The sequence below is a fragment of the Lygodium microphyllum genome, chromosome 23, assembly GCF_053477565.2.
Source record: "Lygodium microphyllum isolate KBCC chromosome 23, Lygodium_microphyllum_v1.1.10, whole genome shotgun sequence".
Taxonomy (NCBI): Eukaryota; Viridiplantae; Streptophyta; class Polypodiopsida; order Schizaeales; family Lygodiaceae; genus Lygodium; species Lygodium microphyllum.
The window spans coordinates 80,878,779-80,899,198 of record NC_141157.1 but is presented as its reverse complement, the minus strand read 5'-3'; the positions used below and the strand labels follow the sequence as shown (position 1 = coordinate 80,899,198).

At 39.8% G+C, this 20,420-nt stretch overlaps 1 protein-coding gene across 2 annotated transcripts in view; it reads left to right on the top strand.

Moving 5' to 3' along the window:
• The first annotated feature begins 18,349 nt into the window (after positions 1-18,349).
• Positions 18,350-20,420, top strand: part of LOC148016389 (Class I peptide chain release factor) — an 88,861-nt gene continuing 86,790 nt past the window's right edge. For both annotated transcript variants that reach the window (XM_087663698.1, XM_087663697.1), the window contains exon 1: positions 18,350-18,689. In XM_087663698.1, coding sequence (XP_087519824.1) covers positions 18,416-18,689 — 274 coding nt within the window. In that variant the 5' untranslated portion in view covers positions 18,350-18,415. The remainder of the gene's footprint in view (positions 18,690-20,420) is intronic.

Genomic DNA, 20,420 nt, shown 5'->3' with positions numbered 1-20,420 from the left:
ACTTGAGCTAACTCTCTTCCTCGCAGCCTCTCTCTCTCTCTCTCTCTCTCTCTCTAGCTCCTTCTTGCAATCTCTTGGAGGGGTATCCTTCTACCTCTCTCTCGTAGCCTCTTGGGGTCTCCTTGTGCTTCCTTATGCCTCCCATGCCTCATATTTATAGCTAAACAAGAGAAGAAAGGTTGTGGCTGAGAGGAAGAGCACTTTGTGGAGGGAATCTTGGAAAAATCAGTGATGATCTGATGCTCAAATCATAAATCTGATGGTTCCATTGGCTCTGAAAGGGGGGTAAAGCTCCAAGACACTTGATTAGAAATATTTCAAATCACTCCTTTTTATCCATGTTCAAAGTGTTGTCTATTGCCTGCAAACTGCGATCGCGGCGCGCATGATTTTGCCATACTCTTTTTTTTTCTTTTTTAAAAATAAAATCTCCAAAACTAGCTAAAACATCACTTGCTTATATATATATATATATATATATATGACATCCATTTCTAGAAATCTTCATATTTTTTTAGGATAATATCTAAAATATGCTAGTTTTTTCCAAAATCTATTATTTTTTTACCATCCATACTATACACATTAACAGTAGTGATTAATATGGCTCATAACTCTCGTTTACATTGTAACTTCTGTGAAGGGTGGCTATGGTCCTTGTCAATTCGAGAAAAATATCAAATTACGACTCTCAATTTTATATATATATATATATATTTATTTATTTATTTATTTATTTATATTTATATATATTTGTTAGTCATTAACATTAGTTAGTTTTTACTTTAGTAAGTCTTTAGTTAGTAATCTTACTAACTTATTAATTGACTAACTAACTTTTAAACTAACTAGCTAACTTTTAATTGCATGGAAATATTACAGATCTCCTCTTTGGGTTAGATAAAGTAGTTATGCTAGTAGTAACTTCAGGCATAATGCATGGAGTTATGGGGTGTGGGATTTATTATGGACCCCTAACTTTGGGTTCGGGGGCCATGGAAGTAGCCCTTGTCTACGGGGCCTCAAGGGGGCCAATAGTCCCCTTGATAGGGGTCAAGGGTAATGCTCCTAGCCCAACTATAAAGGGAATATTCCTTGGTCAACTAGGGAAAGTTCATAATATGATCGGACAACAATTTGTCTTTCACCCAGTAAAACTTCTTCTAGGTAGCCTTAAGCTCTTCACCTGTCATTTGTCTAGATTTCCATCAAAGCTTCAAAGTGGAAGTGCATGTATAGACAAAGACATATTTATATCAGTTTGTTTAGAATTAAAGAATTTTATCAAATTCTGACTACATTGCTTTAGCTTGACCATTATCTTGAGGAAAGTAAGGTGAGAATTTCCTGTGAATGACTATAAAGATAGACAATTGATGAGAAATCACTTGATTGATGAAGCATGTGTCTTGGTCACTCACTATCTTGGTGGGATGGCCCAATCTTGAGTTCACTTGCTCCCATAATAACTTAATCATTTTCTTGGCATTGCTCTTTCAAATAGCCCTTCCCCTAGCATACTTTGTTAGATAGTTTGTAGCTACAATGATATGCGTTGCTATGAGTACTGGTCTATTGGGATAATAAGTCCAACAAAATTAATACCCCACTTTTCAATGGATTGATGGGCTATGATTGATGTATGTCCTAATTTATTCATTCTAAGTTCTAATTAATACATTTGTGGTTGGTACTTTATAAAGCATGGCACATTATTGAATAGAATAGGTCAGCATGACTAAGATGAAGTACTTTTCTTATTGTTATATCTCTATCGGAGTATCCTCTTGAAATTTCTCTATGTGCTTCGGGTAGCATGCTGTGCATCTCATGTTTACACACATATCCACCAATACAACTATCCTCACCTAGTTGATATAGCTATAGCATGATCAAATGTTGATAAGGTTGTGTCTTAAGGAGATAATGACTAAGCCTCACCTTGATTAGGTGATCAAGGATTTCATTATCAAGAATTTCAATGATATCATCAACCCAACAACATGAAGTAATGTGCACTCTGTATAACCCTTCTTCTCTAGGAATCCAAAACAAATGGACATCCAGGAGATCATCATCATTTCTTGTCATGTGACTTTTCCATTTGGTATTCTCGATATGTGGTCTATGTTGTAGTGCTATTTGGTCTACTTGATATGTGGTCTATCTTGTAGTGCTATTTGCCCTTTTGAAAAGCCATCTAGCAATATGTTCTAGTATGCAAGGTTTGGTAACAAGTTACAAGAATGCCTAATGGTCAACATAGAATATATAGGGTGTTGCCAAAAGATAATGGCTAAACCTTTTGACAATGAATACCATTTCCAATTCTTTCCATTCCATAGTTGAGTATTTTATTTCAACCTCTGTGAGTTATTTGCTACCAAAACTCACGGGAAAATCCACGTTATGCTCTCCAGATTAGCATAGTATTGCTCCAATGGCAAACTTGAAAGCATCATTATAAAATTGTAAAGTAATTGACCAATTCAAGGCTAGTAACATTGGTGTTGTGGTGGTAAGATCCTTTTTAAACTCTTCATATGCATGTTGACTTACTTTGATCCACTCAAAGATAATAAGCAATTTGCATAAAGAACTATAGTGATTAACACATCATTTAGTACAAATCTCTTGTGATAGCTCATGTGACCAATGAAGCATTGGACACTCTTGTGACTAGTTGCATGTAGAATTGACTTTTGAGAAGTATGCGGCAATTTTGTTCCTAACACAACATGCCCTAGAATATATGTGTTCTTATCCCATAGTTGGCATTTCAAGGGGTTCAAGGAGAGACCATATTATTGACATCATTTGAAGACTAGCCAAATTATCACTAAGTATTCTTCCTAATCAATGTGAATTTAAAGGTCATCTAAGGATACTTCAAGCCACTTTTATAGCATGTGCTCGAAGATTTCACATGAGTCTCTAAAATGTGGCTAAAGCATTACTCAAGTCAAAGGGTATGACTATATAAGCAAACACTCATCACTTCGTGGTGAATGTTACTTTGTGCATGTCATTTGGATAAACTTATACTTGATATATCCAAAGAATCCATTTAGGAAGTTATAAGCCTTGTTATGTGCCACTCTCTCTAGCATGTCCTATGTGCATAGTAGAGGATGATCATTAGCATGTGTTTAGTAGAGGATAATAATTAATGTGAAAAATGCTTCAAAAAAGAACCATTTTTTAATCCTTGGATTAAGAAACAACTAAATAGAGTTTGACACGCACAACAATATGATAATATTTTCCCCTCTATTTAAATAGAGTCCATTTTTAAAAATGGAATCTTTGAAGTCTAACATGTTTTAGTGGTCCCAATGGTCTTATTCATTTATAAAAGCTATCACAAGCTATGATAAAGATAGAACTCAAAGTTAGTGCTTGATATTTTGAAAATCGATGGAACTCAAAGTTAGTGCTCTCATTACTAGGCTTGCCTGTTATGTCAGCACCTTCCTTGCCTTTCCCTCGAGGTTCGATGAGGTCACCCTTGCTAAAGGTTGTGATTATCCTCACACCTAGTAATGTCAGGTGTATCCTCTGTGCTACATAGTCGACCTCGCACTTCGTTGCTTTTTTGAAGGGTCGTCCTAGGAGGGTTTCCTTTCCACAGTTAGCACCATTTGGAGGAACATGGAACAGGATAGGCAAGCTTTCCGTTTCAATGGTTACAAGGATTTTGCACTTCCCTATAAGTGCTTGTGGGTGTCCCCCGTAAGGACTAAGAGTTGCATTAGTCGGTGTGAGCTCTGGTTAGCCTAGTAGGGTCCATGCTTCATAAATCAAGATATTAAAATCCGCTCCTTCATCAATCAGAGCATCGATAGTGTGCTCTCTTTTTGCAGTGAGTTTGACCCTAAGATAAGCAGACGGTACTGTGTCTTCATCTTCTGGGTCTTGGCTTACAAATTTAAGCCTTCTGACAAATGTCCTTAAGCCCCCAATCGCACGACCAGCTGTGGATTCTCCACTTATGTCTTGGATCATCTGTGTAGTGCTATTCAAGGCGCATCTATCATTAGGACTATCATATCTAGTCATCCTCATAGTTGTAGCTTGATGTTGTTGATTTTTGCTTTGGCTAGATGCAGTCTAAATGCAACACATATGTGTTTTTGTGGTGTGGCCTTTTTGCCCTTGTTGGCTAGATTGGCCCATTGAGATTCTAGGGTCTCTGTTTGTCTTTGTTCGAGGGTATGGGCTTCTGGTTGCTCCTTTGCAAGTGAGAATTCATGCTTGTGTAGAGCCATTACTACACTAGGATCTAATTTGGAGGACCTGTCATGGCACACATTTTCTCTCCAACCCCCCCGGCCCAGGGCTGTTACGGTAAACACCATGCGCGATTTGAAGGACCGTTCGTATCCAAGTTTTGAACTACTTGCTCTAGATTTCAGTCTAGTGATAGGTCTATGATGTGCTTTTTGCTTTATATGGTCTCTCAGTCCAATTTCAGGATCTACAGGTTAAATTTTGAAAAAATCCAAATTCGGCCCAACAGGTCCAAATTGCAGGGGCCGAATGTCCGATTCGGCCCATCCGAATGGCCGAGGGCCGAATGTACATTTCATCCTTACGAACACTATAGACGAGGTCACCAGTACACGGTGGACTAAGATCAACAAGTTGTAATGCATTGCAATGGAGTTCAATCCTAAATTCTCATGGGAAAACTGTCTCATCGAGTGCACTATTCTCTTCCACACTAGGTTTCATCTTTTCTTCAACTAGTACATCCTTGGTAGACCTACCTATATAGGGCGCGTCCAGCACCATGTCATTAGGTATGAGATTCAACATAGGGTTCCTTATATGCACACATAATCCTATGGTTACATGAGGCAGACATTGCAAATATGACAAACAAAATATGTGTGTACAATCAATCCAACGATGATCAGTGCAATTCAATAAGAAAACTAAGAGTCCTCGTCATGGCAAAGAAAATTCATAGATGCCATCGTGCTTGCTACATAAGCAAAAGTAACGGCCATGGTAAATGCAAGTAAAGATTTCCTACACCTCACGCAATGATCTGAAACTAACAATAGACCCTAAAACTCAAAGATACATCTACTACTGTCCTGGAGATGAGCACCAAAATGTTGTGTCTTATCACCCAATGTTACTGCTCCTATGGGGAGCGCACATGAATGTTCAACGAGTAACAAACTCTTTGATCTCTTACTACTTGGTCAAGTACGCAATGAAGGCAGAGCCGGTCAAGAAGATAAATATCCAGATAGAAGATGCCAATAGACTTGGATTGTAGGACTTGGACTCCAATTGTAGCATAAATTAATTTATGTCGCAATATTGTGAAAGCCAATGTCACCCACTAAAGCAGCATTAAATTGCTTACAGATCCTGATAGTCATAAGAAGTGTTATAAGATCTGAGATACACGCTCGTCCTTCTTATATACTTATGCTGGCATAGCGAGAGAATAGGTGAGAAAGAGAGATAGAGAGAGATTGACAACACACAAGGGATTGCAAGATGGGATAGTCCCCCCCCTTGTGGAGTTATATTATTGAAAAGGAGTAAGTTCCTCTGTTATACATAAACCAATTCTTAACTTGTAGATCTTGGGAACAAGATCACGGTTCCTTGCACAGTATACAATAGGCTAACACTTGCACAACTTGGAAGTTGGCACCTTTTAGTCCTTCTTGAGTCTCTCCTTCTCTCCTACACAATATGTGTAGGACTCTCCTCTTGGAGCTTGATTTCAACAGAGCTTCCACAACACTTGAACCTTCTCTCCTACAAAATATGTGTAGGGATCTCCTCTTGGAGCTTGATTTCAACAAAGCTTCCGCAACACTTGCACCTTCTCTTCTTCTCTTGGAACTTGATTTCAATAGAGATTTCGCAGCTCTTGCTCCTTCTCTTCTCCTCTTCGATGCATGCAAAGTGATGCTTCCTTCACCTCCTCCACACCCAAGGAGAGCCTCTCTTTTTAGAGGCTCCAAGAGCTTCTCTTCTTGGAGAGAGACTTGAGTGTCAAGATTGGAAAGGTTGATCTTCATGTAAGATGTGGGTGTTCCAGGACCTACTCTGTAGCATCAATTTTGAAATATCTCTCTATGCATTGCTCGGATGGAAAAACATCCAACACAAAAGTTGTAGATCTCGTTGTTTTTGATAACCCAATGAGGCGGTTTTAGAGATCGACTTTCTATCGTGAGATATTTTAAAAATGAATTCATCATGTCTATTTTAAGAAAATCTACTTTTTAAACTCGTACTCTTAACCTATGGTCCATGCAACCACCTTGAGCCATAGATAATGAGAGTTCATTAGATTGCATTGGGCCTCAACATTAAAATTGACTTCCCACAAAATCTTGTATTGTCTTAGACCTTAGAAAGAGAAAATCACTTCTCTTCTCACTTCTAGAGGATCACGTCTCTCGTCTTTCTTAGTGAGAGAATTATCTCTCTCGTTTTTCTTAGTGAAAGAATTACTTCTCTTCTTAATTCATTAAGAGAGAAAAGACATTAAACCTTGACTTGTAAGGGAGAGGATGGCCCCAAACGAATGCAATGCTCATTACACACAAGTAAACGTTCTCAGGCGTCCCCGCATGCACACATAAATACATATACACAATGCTAATGCGCTTCCTCTTCTTACAACTCAATCCATCTTCATTTATGTATAACTTCTTGGTTCTTGTGTACACTCTTACACTTGGTAGACACTTCCTTCCCCCTTCATAACTTGTACTGCCTGTACCAAATATCCCCGTCGCAGTGCTCTGATCATCCCATTAAGTGATGCACTAGGAATACTAGTCTCTAAATGGTATTATGACCATGCTAGATCATCATCAACATTTAAAGAAAAGTGGGTCATTAAGTTATTGACATAAATTTACTAAATAGAGAATGTGTAATAAGCAATCAATTTAGTGACATCCCTCTGGCTTTTAAACAGTTGACCTCAACTGTAGAGGGGATACATGGTCCTAAGAAGATTTGGAAAGTCTTGTTGTTCTCTCTCAGTCATAAACTGAGCATCCAATGGGGATAATTCTTACACTTAACCAAATACTTTTGTAATACCTTACCCGACCTTAGAGTATTGTCATGATGCTATAAAATTATTTCAGGCACAAGGAACTCTTATGTTTCTTCTATGTCAGGTAAATCTTCTTTGATTGGTTCTATTGGAGGTTCTCCAATATAGGGACGTAGCAAACTTATATGGAAAGCATTATGAATGTTCAAATGACTTGGTAGATCCAAACAAAAAGTCACATCGTTTATCTTATATGTGATCTTGAAAGGGCCATAATAGCGATTAGAAAGCTCAACCACTCTACCCTTTTGACCTTTTTGCTTCTTCAAGCGAGCCTTCTCAAACTTAAGAAGAACATACTATCCCAACTTGAGATCTAACTTATGATGATGCTTATTAGCTTTGCGTTTATGCTTCTCTTATGTCCTTTGGATAGCAACTTTAACTTGAGTGAATGCTGTATCAATGTCTCTAACAAACTCATCTGCTGCAAAGATCTTATTCTTCGTAAGAAGAATGGGTGGTAAATGAGGTTTACCATAGATGATCTCAAAGGGTGCCTTACTAGTACTATAGTGCACCGAGTTATTGTATGCAAAGTCTACTAAAGGCAAACACTTTTCCCATTCTCTTTGAGTTATCAGAGATGTAGGATTTCAAAAGGTCCATAATAATAGAATTAGCACTTTCACTCTGCCCATCCGTTTGAGGATGATAAGAGGATGAAAACTTTAACTTTGTCCCGAGGTTCTCGAAGAGAGCTTGCCAAAAGAGGCTGGTCATGCAGGGATCTCAATCACTTATAATGGACTTAGGCATGCCATGATGTTTGAAAATATGAGCAATGAATAGCTTAGCCATATGATTGGCTTTGATTATCTTTCACACAGATATAAATTATGCTTGCTTACTAAATCTATCAATGATAGTCCAGATTGCATCGTTGCCTGATTGTGTGTGAGGAAGTTCCATGATAAAGTCCATGGCTATACTTTCCTCAGGCTCATTGGGAATAGGTAATGGCTTCAGTAGACCAGGTGGTTTATGCCTGTCATACTTTACTTTTTGGCATATATTGCACTTGCAGACATATCTTTCAATGTCAGCTCTAAGAGTGGGCCAAAAGAAATATATTTCCAATGCTTGAGTAGTGGGTAGAATACCCCTATGTCCAGCATATGGAGATGCATGTGCTTCATCCATCACCTTGTGTCGCAATGGTAATGCTACACAAATTTCTTGATGATGATACAAATAACCATCTCAAATCGAGTAAGGTGTAATCAACTGACCTGAGTTAAGCTGATCCCATATGGTTGAGAAGTCCGAATCAGTTGTATACATTTTGGGTAAATCCATGTACTCGTTATGGTAAACAATTGTGATTGCATTCACTCGAGGTCGCTAGATAGAGCATCTACTACCACATTCTTAGTTCCAGATGTGTGAAGGATTTAAAAATGAAACATATATAATAAATTTTCCCAACACATATGTTTCCCTGAGAGCTTCTTCTAAGTGAGGAAGGATCTTAGACTTTGGTGATATGTTGTTTTAACAAAATTTGCACCAAGTAAATAGTGTTTCCATACTTGAAGAGGATGTACCACTGCCATAAGCTCTTTCTCATATATTGGAGCATGTAGCTCATGATCCTTGAGGCATCAGCTCTCAAATGCTACTACATGATGCTCTTGGTTAAGCATAATGCAATCCCCAGAAGTATCGCAATGAACTTCAAAAGGTGTTTGAAGATCAGGAACTATGAGAATTAGTTATTGAGTCACAAGATACTTAATTCTTTCAAAGGCTTGTAGTTGCCTTGATCCCCAGTGAAAAGGCATTCACTTCTTAGTAAGGTCATGTAGAGAAGATGCAACATACACAAAACCTCGTATAAACCTCCTGTAGTATGAACATAGGCCCAAGAAACTTCTAACTTCATGTACAAAAGTAGGTGTAGGCCATTCAACAATGGCTTGAATCTTCTTAGGATCCATTCTCACTAGTTTGTGAGAAACAATATAGCCCAAGTAATGAATTTTCGAAATGAAAAATTCACTATTCTTAGCATTGACCTATAGTCTATGCTTGCGAAGCTCTTAAAAAACAATAGATCGATGTTTTATATGCTCTTCTTCAGACTGTGAAAATATTAGAATGTCATCAAAGAAAAAACCTGTGAACTTTGAGTGAGGTCTGAAAATTCTCTCCATCATTCGATTGAATGTGGCGGGTGCATTATTCAAACCAAATGGCATGACTAAGAAGTCGTATAGTCCAAACATTGTACGAAAAGTTGTCTTATGAATATCTTCAGGTGCTCTCTGTATCTAGTGATAGTCACTTTTGAGATTAATGCAACTAAAGATACTAGACCATCGCAACTTATCCAATATATCATCTATCCTTGGGATAGGAAAACGAATTTTTATTGTGATATTTTTCAAAGATCTGTAGTCTATGCACATATGGAAAGAACTGTCTTTCTTTTGAACAAGTAAGACTAGAGAGCAATATGGAGAAGTGCTAGGTTGAACTAACCCTTTTTCCAACAGGTCATTTCCTTGTTTTAGGATCTCCTCTTGTTAACTTGCACTTACTCAGTAAGGTGGTTGGTTAGGTGGTGAGTTGCTTGGGATAAGATCAATTGTGTGATCTTCAGGGTTCTTAGGAGGTAACTCTCTTGGGAGTGAATCACCAAAATAATCTTCATACTGTTTAACAAAATCATGTCTGGCTTGATCAATTAAAGAGAGGGGTTCTTTTAAAGTTTGAGACTTAGAAGCATTAGTGGGTATTGTGTGTTCATTAGAGGCATCAAGTGCCCTTGAATCATTAGCTTCTTTTGATTCTCTCACAAAAATCATGTACGCAGAAATAGCTCTCTTCATTTCTTTAGAAATGCTAACATGAGTAATCATTGGCACATGCCAATCTCCAGCATCAACAATGCATACTATGTTCCAACCCTTGAATTGAAATGCAAGGGTCTTCTTAACAAAATCGAGAAGAGGTCTAATCTTGTAATGCCAAGGCATACCTAAGATAACATCACAGTTTCCAATGGGTGCAATTAAAAAAGATTATTGGTCGTGGTAATTCCCAATTCTAAGATTCAACTTCCCCTGGATAGGAGTAACTTGATGCAATTGGTGTTCCCAATCGATCCGATGGAATTTGTAGCCTTTTAGTAGTATCTATTGACACACAATTATATGTGGACCCTGGATCAAAGAGTATCAAAACTCTTGATTGTTGAGTATCCCCCAACTCTTTAAGAGTTGTCTCTTCTTCTCATTTGAATGAGTGTTAGCTTGCACATTCGGAATAGAATTTGAGGATGGTGGAGGAGGATCTTTAATCACATTTTCTTTCTTCCTTTTGTGAGGACAATCCGGCTTCATCTGCCCTAACTCGCCACAAAGAAAGCACCTTCTATCCTCTTTGTACTTTTGTATCTCAGAGGGTGAGAGATACGTGTGTTTCTTCTTGTTACCCTCTAGCTTTGAATATTGATCTTGGGTAGAGGTAGGTCTTCTTCAATTTGTCCTGTCACTTGGTTGTTAATAGAGCTGCTCTTGTCTAGCTCTATAAGAACTCATCTCCATTCAAGGTGTACCAGGTGTATGCAAACTTTTAGTTATGATGGCAGACTCCATCATGCAAGATAAGGTTTCATGTGGATACACCTTCGTGTTTCTATGTAAATGAGGGAGTAGGCCAGCTTCAAACTTCCTTTTCTTCTCTTCATCGTTGATCTCCATGAAAGGAGTAACCTTGAGAAGAGCAGACCAAAACTTGTCCACATAACTAGTGACCTTGTCATGCTCTTTCTTTCTCGCCTAGCCAATCCCACTCCTTCTTGACATCATTCTCAAAATTAGGAGAGGCAAGAATTGAGCATAAAACCTCTTTTTGAACTTTTCCCAAGTTGTAGATTTCGTTCCTTCCAAAATGAGAGTCAACCACCAATTGCTAGCAGTATCTTTCAAGTGCATGCCTATATGCCTGAGCTTGGACTTTTTTGAGAAATTACCATAAGAAAAAACAATTTTAAATTGCCTAACAAAGGCTAAGGCCTTAGTAGGATCCCTCTTACTGAAGTAAGAGTCAAACTTTATGTCCTTATCCCCAGACTTGAAAGTCTTAGTCTTCTCAAGCTTGCTTCTCTTATAGTCCCTCTTTGTCCGTTTGCGGATTGCACGAGATTAGAACCAAGAGAGTAGAAACTAGATGACGATGAGGAGGAGGAGGAACTTAAGTAATTAGGGGAGTAGCTGGTTGCTAAGGGAGATGGCTTCCTCCTTATCTGCCTCACTCGAGGTGAGGTCTTTTTACTCTTCTTAACTCAAAAGTCCTTCTTCCTTCTAGGAAGCTTCTCAGCAATTGGATGCTTTGCACCTTCACCATCAATTGGTTCAATGGTGTTTCCTCCAGTATCACCATCTTTTGGAGGATTTGGTTCTTCATAAGTAGCTTCTTCCCTTTGTCAAGATTGTGGGAGAGAAGGAAGGAGTCTCACTTGTAGCTTTCTTGCTTGCACAATGGGGGAATACACACAAAGGTGGAGGCTGAAAACAGTTTTCCTATTCTTAGTTGTGTAAGCCAAAAAGGAGTCTAGTACAAAGAAATAGAAGAACCCTATATATGGGTCTCAAACCAAACTCAACTAACTAAGGTGGCATACTAACTGAGCCACGAACTAGAGTAGATAAGGATAGCTATCATGTAGCTATTATTCATGGGCGGTGTACCAACCGCGTCTGCAACTGACAAGTCGGTGACATAAATACACAACGGTCACCCTAGCGTATCACGAGTGGAGCTCGATATCTCAACACTCCCCCTCGAGCTCAATCCCAATTCCTGCACACCAAGCAGGTCTTTGAACTTGCGCAGCTTCTCTGCGCCCAATGCCTTCGTGAATATGTCAGCTACCTGATCCTCTATGCTGACATAAACTAGATCAATAAGACCTAGTAAAACCCTCTCTCGCACATAGTGATAATGCACCTCAATGTGCTTTGTTCTAGCGTGATAGACTGGGTTATTTGCCAAGTGTATACCACTCATGTTGTCACAATAAATGACAACTGGCCCATCTGTAGACTGATGCATATCATAAAGTAGCTTGTGCAACCAAGCTACCTCACATGCAGCCATTGCTGCACCCCTGTACTCAGCCTCTGTGCTCGACAAGGCAACTGTAGGCTGTTTCTTGCTGCTCCAAGTGACTGCAGCACTCCCAAAAGAGAACACATACCCACTCGTAGATCGTCTATCAGAAATACTACCAGCCCAATCAGCATCAGTGTATCCATGCAACTGTATCTGAACCCCAGTCTCATAAAATAGTCCATACTGCAATGTGGACTTCACATACCTGAGTATGCGTCTAGCCGCATCCAAATGTGGTTTCCTTGGAGCCTGCATAAACTGACTTACCAATCCAACAGCATAGCTCAAATCTGGCCTGGTAATAGTCATATAAATCAAACTTCCTACTAAGCGCCTGTACATAGTAGGGTCTTCTAGAAGCTCACCTGCATCTGTGCTCAGCTTCACATTCTGCTCCAAAGGAACTGAAATAGGCTTACAGCCTGTCATCCCATATTTGGACAGCATGTCCAATCCATACTGCCTCTGCAAGAGCTGTATCCCACTTGGTGATCTAATCACCTCAATGCCCAAGAAATAACGCAGCTCTCCCAAATCCTTCATCGCAAACTTCTGCTTCAATAGCATTTTCACATGAAGGATATCTTCATCACTGTCACCTGTCATAATCAAATCATCAACATAAATGACAAGTAGCATAATACCTTTCTCTGTTTTTCTCACATAAAGTGAGAAATCTGCCTTGGAAATCTGAAAGCCAATAGTGACAAGATACTGTCCTATCTTGTCAGACCATGCTCTAGGTGCTTGCTTCAAGCCATACAAGGCTTTCTTTAACCTGCAAACAAACTCAAGATGAACATCATGCACATAACCTGGTGGCTGCTCCATATAGACCTCTTTTTGCAAATCACCATGCAAGAAGGCATTCTTTACATCCATCCGATGTAAAGACCATCCCTTTGATGCAGCCATAGCAATGACTGCTCTTACGGTTGCCATCCTTGCAACCGGACTAAATGTTTCTTCATAGTCAATGCCATATGTTTGTGCATACCCCTTGACTACTAATCTTGCCTTGTATCTGTTCACAGAACCATTTGCATTGTGCTTCACCTTATAAACCCACTTACAGCCAATTGCATTTTTACCTTTAGGCAAAGGTACCAATTCCCATGTAGCATTTGCTTCCAAGGCATCCATTTCTTCATCTATGGCTTTCTCCCATTTTTCTTTTCCCATGGCTTCCTCAAAAGAAGTGGGTTCTGGTTCCTGTATCACTTTAACCATATATGCATAGTGAATGGCTGTAAATCCATCATATTTCAGCCTATCCACAGGATACCTAGCTCTCGTAGACCTGCGCAAAGTAGGTTCACTCCCAGGTGCTCTCAAAACATCCCTGGTCTTCCTTACTCCAGGTGTAACAATAGAAGGAATACCCAACTCATCATCAATGCTCTGTTCTGAGCCACTCGATTCACCATCCACATAAGAGTGACCTACATTCACATCAAACATGGGCTGATCTACCTTCTCTTTTCCTTTTTGTGATACCTGCATACCACTATCTGCATTGCTTTGAGAAGATTCTCCTGATCTCAATCTACCTGTCCATGGAGAAGAATGTGAACCACTGCTAGAGGACGCTCCAGGTCCACTAATATCTTGTGACTGCTGCTGAGAATTCTGTGCAACATTACCATTTTGTGCATCTACATTATCAATCACATTTACTGGTTTATACCAGCTACTCATCTCATAAAAAACAACATCTCTGCTCACTGTAAACTTACGAGTAGAAGGGTTATAGCATCTATACCCTTTTTGCTGCAGAGAATAACCAATAAAGATGCACTTCTCAGCTTTTGGATCCAACTTGGATCTCAACTCATCTGGCACATGAACATAGGCAATGCAGCCAAAATTTTTCAAATGAGAAATATCTGGTTTCCTACTAGTATACCTCTCCTCTGGAGTCATGCCATGTATTGCTGCAGTGGGAGTCCTGTTCATTATGTAGACTGCTATAGCAACTGCCTCAGCCCAATAAAAATCTGGCAAGTCTTTTTCGTTGAGCATGGCACGAGATACCTCTCCAATATGCCTGTTTTTTCTTTCTGCAATTCCATTTTGTTGTGGGGTATGACTGCATGAATATTGCTGCTTTATGCCATGCTCCTGTAGGAACCTTGCAAACTCATTTGAGAGGTACTCTCCCCCTCCATCTGACCTTAGGCATTTTATCTGCAGACCTGTTTCTTTTTCAACCATAGCTTTAAGAGTTTTGAAATGCCCAAAAACTTCACTTTTCTTTTTCATAAAATACACCCAAACTTTTCTGCTATAGTCATCAATAAAAGTGACAAAATAATGACAGCCTCCAAGAGATGCAGCTTTAGTAGTCCACACATCAGAGTGGATTAATTCCAATGGCTTCTTACTCTCTTGAACATGTCTAGGAAATGGTTTCCTTGCCTATTTTCCAAACTGACAGGCTTCACATACCTTATGCATTTCTGCAACCTTGAACTTAGGCAATCCTGCAACAATGTTTTGGGCCTGCATTGATTTAAGTCGCTGTACATTAACATGACCAATGCGTTTATGCCAGATATCAATATCTGCAACTACACCGGTCCCATGTGCAAACATTGCTGCACTCAATTCAGGCATGTCTGCATCCAATGTAAACATTCTGCCCTTCTTCTTTCCTTTTGCTATCAAGTGACCTTTATTTTTCATATCCTCAACAAAGCATCCATGAGGATTAAATCTGACCTGCAAGCCCTGCTCAACCATTTGACCAACAGAAACCAGATTCTTGGTGATATTCGGGACATGAAATACATCGGACAGGTATTTCTTTTTCCCATCCTGCATAGACAAAGGAATTTTTCCAATCTGCACAATAGGATGTGCAGTATCATCACCAGTCTCCACAAATCCTGGTTTTTCAATTTTCCTTGCATCCTCCATCCATTCTGCATGACCTGTCATGTGGTTTGATGCACCTGAGTCAACATACCACACATCATTGCTTTCTTCTGTACTTGTCACAGAATTGTTCATGTGCTGCACCATAAACAAATGCTCATTTCTGTCATCACCCTGTCTATTGGAAGATGCATAATTTCCTTGTTGCAGTTTTCCATTCATGATGTCATTCTGCTTTTTATAACAGTCTTTAGCCATATGACCCATTTTACCACAGTAGTAGCATTCAACATTACTGTTTACATTTTGGCCTCTTTGCCATCCACCACGACCTCTTTGGCTCCCCCTGCCTCTAGTCCACGTCCTCCTCCATAGGACTGGTTTTCTTGAGTTTGCTGCATATTCTGATTTCTACCACGGCCTCCAAATCGGCCTCCTCTACCTCTGCCTCTACCTCTTCCAGCATTTGAGTAGAAGACAGTTTCTTTTGAAGTTCCTCCTGAAGAAGATGCACCACCATTTCTCTGCTCCTCAGAAATTAGAAGAGCAATCAACTCCTCAAAATCAGGAAATCTTTCACGAACTGAAATGGATGTCCGAAACTGTGCATAATCCTTTCCTAGACCATTCAAGGTCACAGAAACTAAATCATCATCTTCCACCGGCGACCCAATGGAAGCAAGTGCATCTGCAATCTTCTTCACCTTCATGTGGTAGTCATTGATGCTCATATTTTCTCTTTGCACATTATGCAACTCTTGGTTGAGCTGCATTTTCCTGGCTTGTGTATTTGTGTTATACATTTTTGACAAAGTATCCCATGCCTCCTTTGGCGTACTTGCATCCTGAATATGCACAATCATAGAGTCTGAAATACTGATAGACAGCCAGTACATAACTTTCCTAGCTCTCTCATGCCATGCTTTAAATGCCTGCATTTGCTGTTGATTGGGAACATTAGGAAGAACTGGTTCTTCTTCATTTCCTGCAACAAATTCCCAATATCCTTTTCCCATAAGAAAATTCGTCATTCTAAACTTCCATGCCTGGAAGTTGTTCTTGTCAAGCTTTTCAGTTACAATCTGTGAAAGAGAATCAGACGCCATTACAGAACACTGCGAAAAATTCTGTCACTACAAAAACTCAGCTTCACCCTCACAAGGGCAAATCTGCAAAACTGGCGAAAGTGGTATTTGACCACACAGTCACTTCCTAGTGACGATTTTGCATAAACAGGAACCAAGGATGATTCTGAAACTCCCAATGTCTCTGCGCACAAGCATACGATGCAATTTCTACAGTAACTTTTCACCGACCTGTAGAACAGTGGTCGCACAGCATAAAACAGGGCCTTTTCCTGAGTACGTGCAGAAAACTTCCGCCTCCAAAACAGGCCCCGAAACAGCATATACTGCCCTCTTGCTTGACCGCGAAGGGCGTCTCAAACTGAGACAATGCACTCCTGCAATTTCCGACTGTGCTACTTGCAGAGATTTGCTCCCAAAACAGAAAATGAAAGCAACACTGCTCCTCTTACCAGAACACTGTGAGCTTGGCTTGCTTTCTTGAGCTCCTTACCACGAACAAGGCTCTGATACCATGTCAAGATTGTGGGAGAGAAGGAAGGAGTCTCACTTGTAGCTTTCTTGCTTGCACAATGGGGGAATACACACAAAGGTGGAGGCTGAAAACAGTTTTCCTCTTCTTAGTTGTGTAAGCCAAAAAGGAGTCTAGTACAAAGAAATAGAAGAACCCTATATATGGGTCTCAAACCAAACTCAACTAACTAAGGTGGCATACTAACTGAGCCACGAACTAGAGTAGATAAGGATAGCTATCATGTAGCTATTATTCATGGGCGGTGTACCAACCGCATCTGCAACTGACAAGTCGATGACATAAATACACAACGGTCACCCTGGCGTATCACGAGTGGAGCTCGATATCTCAACACCCTTGCCCTTTGACGTACTTCGGGAATCTCCGACAAGCTATGATACTCTATCAATTGAGCTTGTAATTGCTCACTTGTAGACACTTCATCAATTTCCATCTTTACCTTCTTCTTGCAAGGATCGCCTTTACTTTGAGAAAAGCAAAGAGAGTTGCTCTGATACCACTGTTATAAGATCCGAGATACATGCTCGACTTTCTTATATACTTAAAAGATATATGATGAATATTATGCTAGCGTAAAGAGATAATAGATGAGAGAAAAGAGAGAGAGAGAGAGAGAGAGAGAGAGAGAGAGAGAGATTGACAACACACTAGGGATTGGAAGATGGGCCAGTCCCCTCCCCCCTGCTTGTGGAGTTATATTATTGACAAGGAGCAAGCTCCTCTGTTACATATATACGGGTTCTTAACATGTAGATCTTGGAAACAAGATCAAGATCACGGTTCCTTACACGGTATACAATCGGCTAACACTTGCACAACTTGGAAGTTGGCACCTTTTGATCCTTCTTGAGTCTCTCATTCTCTCTTACACAATATGTGTAGGGCTCTCCTCTTGGAGCTTGATTTCAATAGAGCTTTGACAACACTTCAACCTTCTCTCCTACAAAATATATGTAGGGATCTCCTCTTGGAGCTTGATTTCAGGAGAGCTTCCGCAACACTTGTACCTTCTCTTCTCCTCTTGGAACTTGATTTCAATAGAGCTTTTGCAACACTTGCTTCTTCTCTTCTCCTCTTCAATGCATGCAAAGTGATGCTTCCTTCCAAGTACATCGAAAGTTCCTTTGCACAAATATGATAGCGGAAGCTTACAAGGATATTGAATATCATCATGCACCTTGTAGACCTTTATTGTGCCCGGCCATCGAGCTTAGAGCATTTAACATTCTACCACTACCACATAAACTATAGTATCACCAAAACCACCATTGCATCAGATCACGAGAACCCACTCTCCACGACACTTATAAAAATACCGTGCAGGAGCATACGAGGTTAGTACGTTTCACCAAAACTCATCTACAAATGTACTTTGCTTCGAAACACAATGCATGTCTAAACACCATCAGTAAAACTGCTATATAACAAACATGTAAAAACTGCATATAGAACTTTATACTCCTTTACTAAGCTGCGCTTGTCAAACCTAGTTCTCTATATCTAGTGGTGAATCCTCATACATGCAATATCACGAAGGTGTAATCTTGAGATGTGCTTATGTTGTGTTTCTTTTATTATTGAATATTACAAAAGTATACCTTGCTCTCATATATCATGTCACCGTGGTCTGCCTAATATTTGCCTTTGAAAGTGCTAAGGCCAGATCCTGCATGAAATTATTCGTCTTGGGCCATGGCTATAGCGACGACAGGGAGAGCTTGTCTCGCAAGGCTCACCCTTCCGTTCTCTGAAGCTGCGCCGCGAAATGCCAGGGTTTTGGTTCCTCGACAGAAATCGCTCGCATTGTGCAGAAGGCTGATCGTTCAATGTTTTGCTGCTGCTGCTGCGGCTGAAGGATCAGATGCTTCCCGTGCCCCTGCCCGCCTAGTGCAGATGCGCCGCCTCCTGGAGGAATCCGAAGCTCAGAGTGCAGTGACGAACGAGGAGGTCCCCAAGGTCTCTTTAGGTGGCGTTATTACTAGCTGCCGTTATAAGAAATTGCTGTTGCATATAACTTACTAGTTGCCATCTTTAGAGCTGCATTTCTTTATCGGAGCAAGATTATGCCATTATCGTTCCTTCATTTACATGATGTAAGTCAGTATAATGGTCCGTTGATAACGTGATTCCATAAATTAGAGTTATAGTTACTGCTACAGCATAGTTTTCTGTCCTTTTGATGCCTTTAATCCAACTTCAGAGCTATACGTGAGTTGATGTACACAATATAATGCAATTCAAACCATATTCGGAACATTACGTTTTTCATGCTGAATGAGAATGGGAGAAAATGGCAGAAATTAAAGCACTCTTTTGGATTTATTTCTTCAATTCAAAGCTTGACAGTCCGCTAAGTCTAGTAGGATGTATAGTTTTGCATTCCACTGGGATCTCGCCTTGGCCATCAGCTGGCAGTTTTGTAGGTATTTCAGTAGCCTTTCAGCTGCTGGCTGCTTTGTTGCAGAAAATTTAGCTGGCTCTGATGTGCACAAGGAAGATTGCTGGTGCCAATGACTTCAGACCTGGTCTTGATGGCCCTGTTTGAGTAGGAGTAGTAGCAGTGTTTTTTTTTTGTTTTGGGGGTGGGTTTGTTTCTTTGTTTGGGGGAGTAGAGTTGCAGCAGGCTGCAGCAGTCCATTATTTCATGCCTGTTATTGTTCTATCTCTTATATCCCACTATGCAAGTTCCTCAGCTTGTAGGATGTACTGTTATTGTTGTCCATTGGTGTTTTCAGCAGTCTGTTTGTCAAGGTTGACCGGCTCAATTTTTGGTACTGTTGGGCCGTTCAAGAGAGTTGTCTTGACTCTTGCAGCAGCCTGTCTGTTTGTTTGTTTGAACAAAACACAGTACCATATTCAGTACATGAATGACATGTATAATAGATTCTGAGTGGTTTGCCTGGCCAGTCTTCCATGGGAAATTTGTAAAGCATAAGTGCTAGAAGTAGCCAAAATAAGCTGTCTACTCTAGTAGTGATATTGCTATGCAATATGTATGCATGCTAGAGTGTGGCATGGAGAATCATGGAGCTTTAGAGGATGGCGCGTGTTTGTGTGTGTTAGAAATAAGGGTTTCCAGGCATAGAAGTGGGAAATGCCCTGAAACACCCGTTTTTATAGGACCTGAAACGCCAAAATGTATGGAGGAGCACCTGAAATGTGTTTCCCCTTTGGGGAAGCGGCTGCCATGTGGTGTTTCCCCTTGGGGAAACGTTTTGGTTCTCCCATTTTCCAACAAGCCTGAAACATTTTCAGCAAAACATAGCATATTCTTTACGCTTTAAACATAACATTATCAATCGTCATGTTGTTTACGCTTGTTCAGCATAGTGTTAGTAATCATCATGTTCTTTACGCTTTAAAACTAGTGTCTAAAGCATTATTAATCTCATGTTCTTTGTGCTTTTTAATTGTCATGTTCTTTAAGCGTTATTAATGTTTTATTGTTAAATATCTGATGTTTTAATGTAATCTTTTCTTTAAAACTTGTTACATCAATATTTAATATTTAAGTGTTAAATGTTTCGTTAATTAAGTTTAAATTGTTAAATATTTAATGTTTAATTATTTAAAATGATTAAGCTTAGAGTCATTTCTATTTGTTTCAATTGTCTTCCTTAATGAGGAGGATGAGAATGAAGAGGATATACCTACAACACAACTAAAGACTACGACATGGATGAGGAAGAGGAAGTTA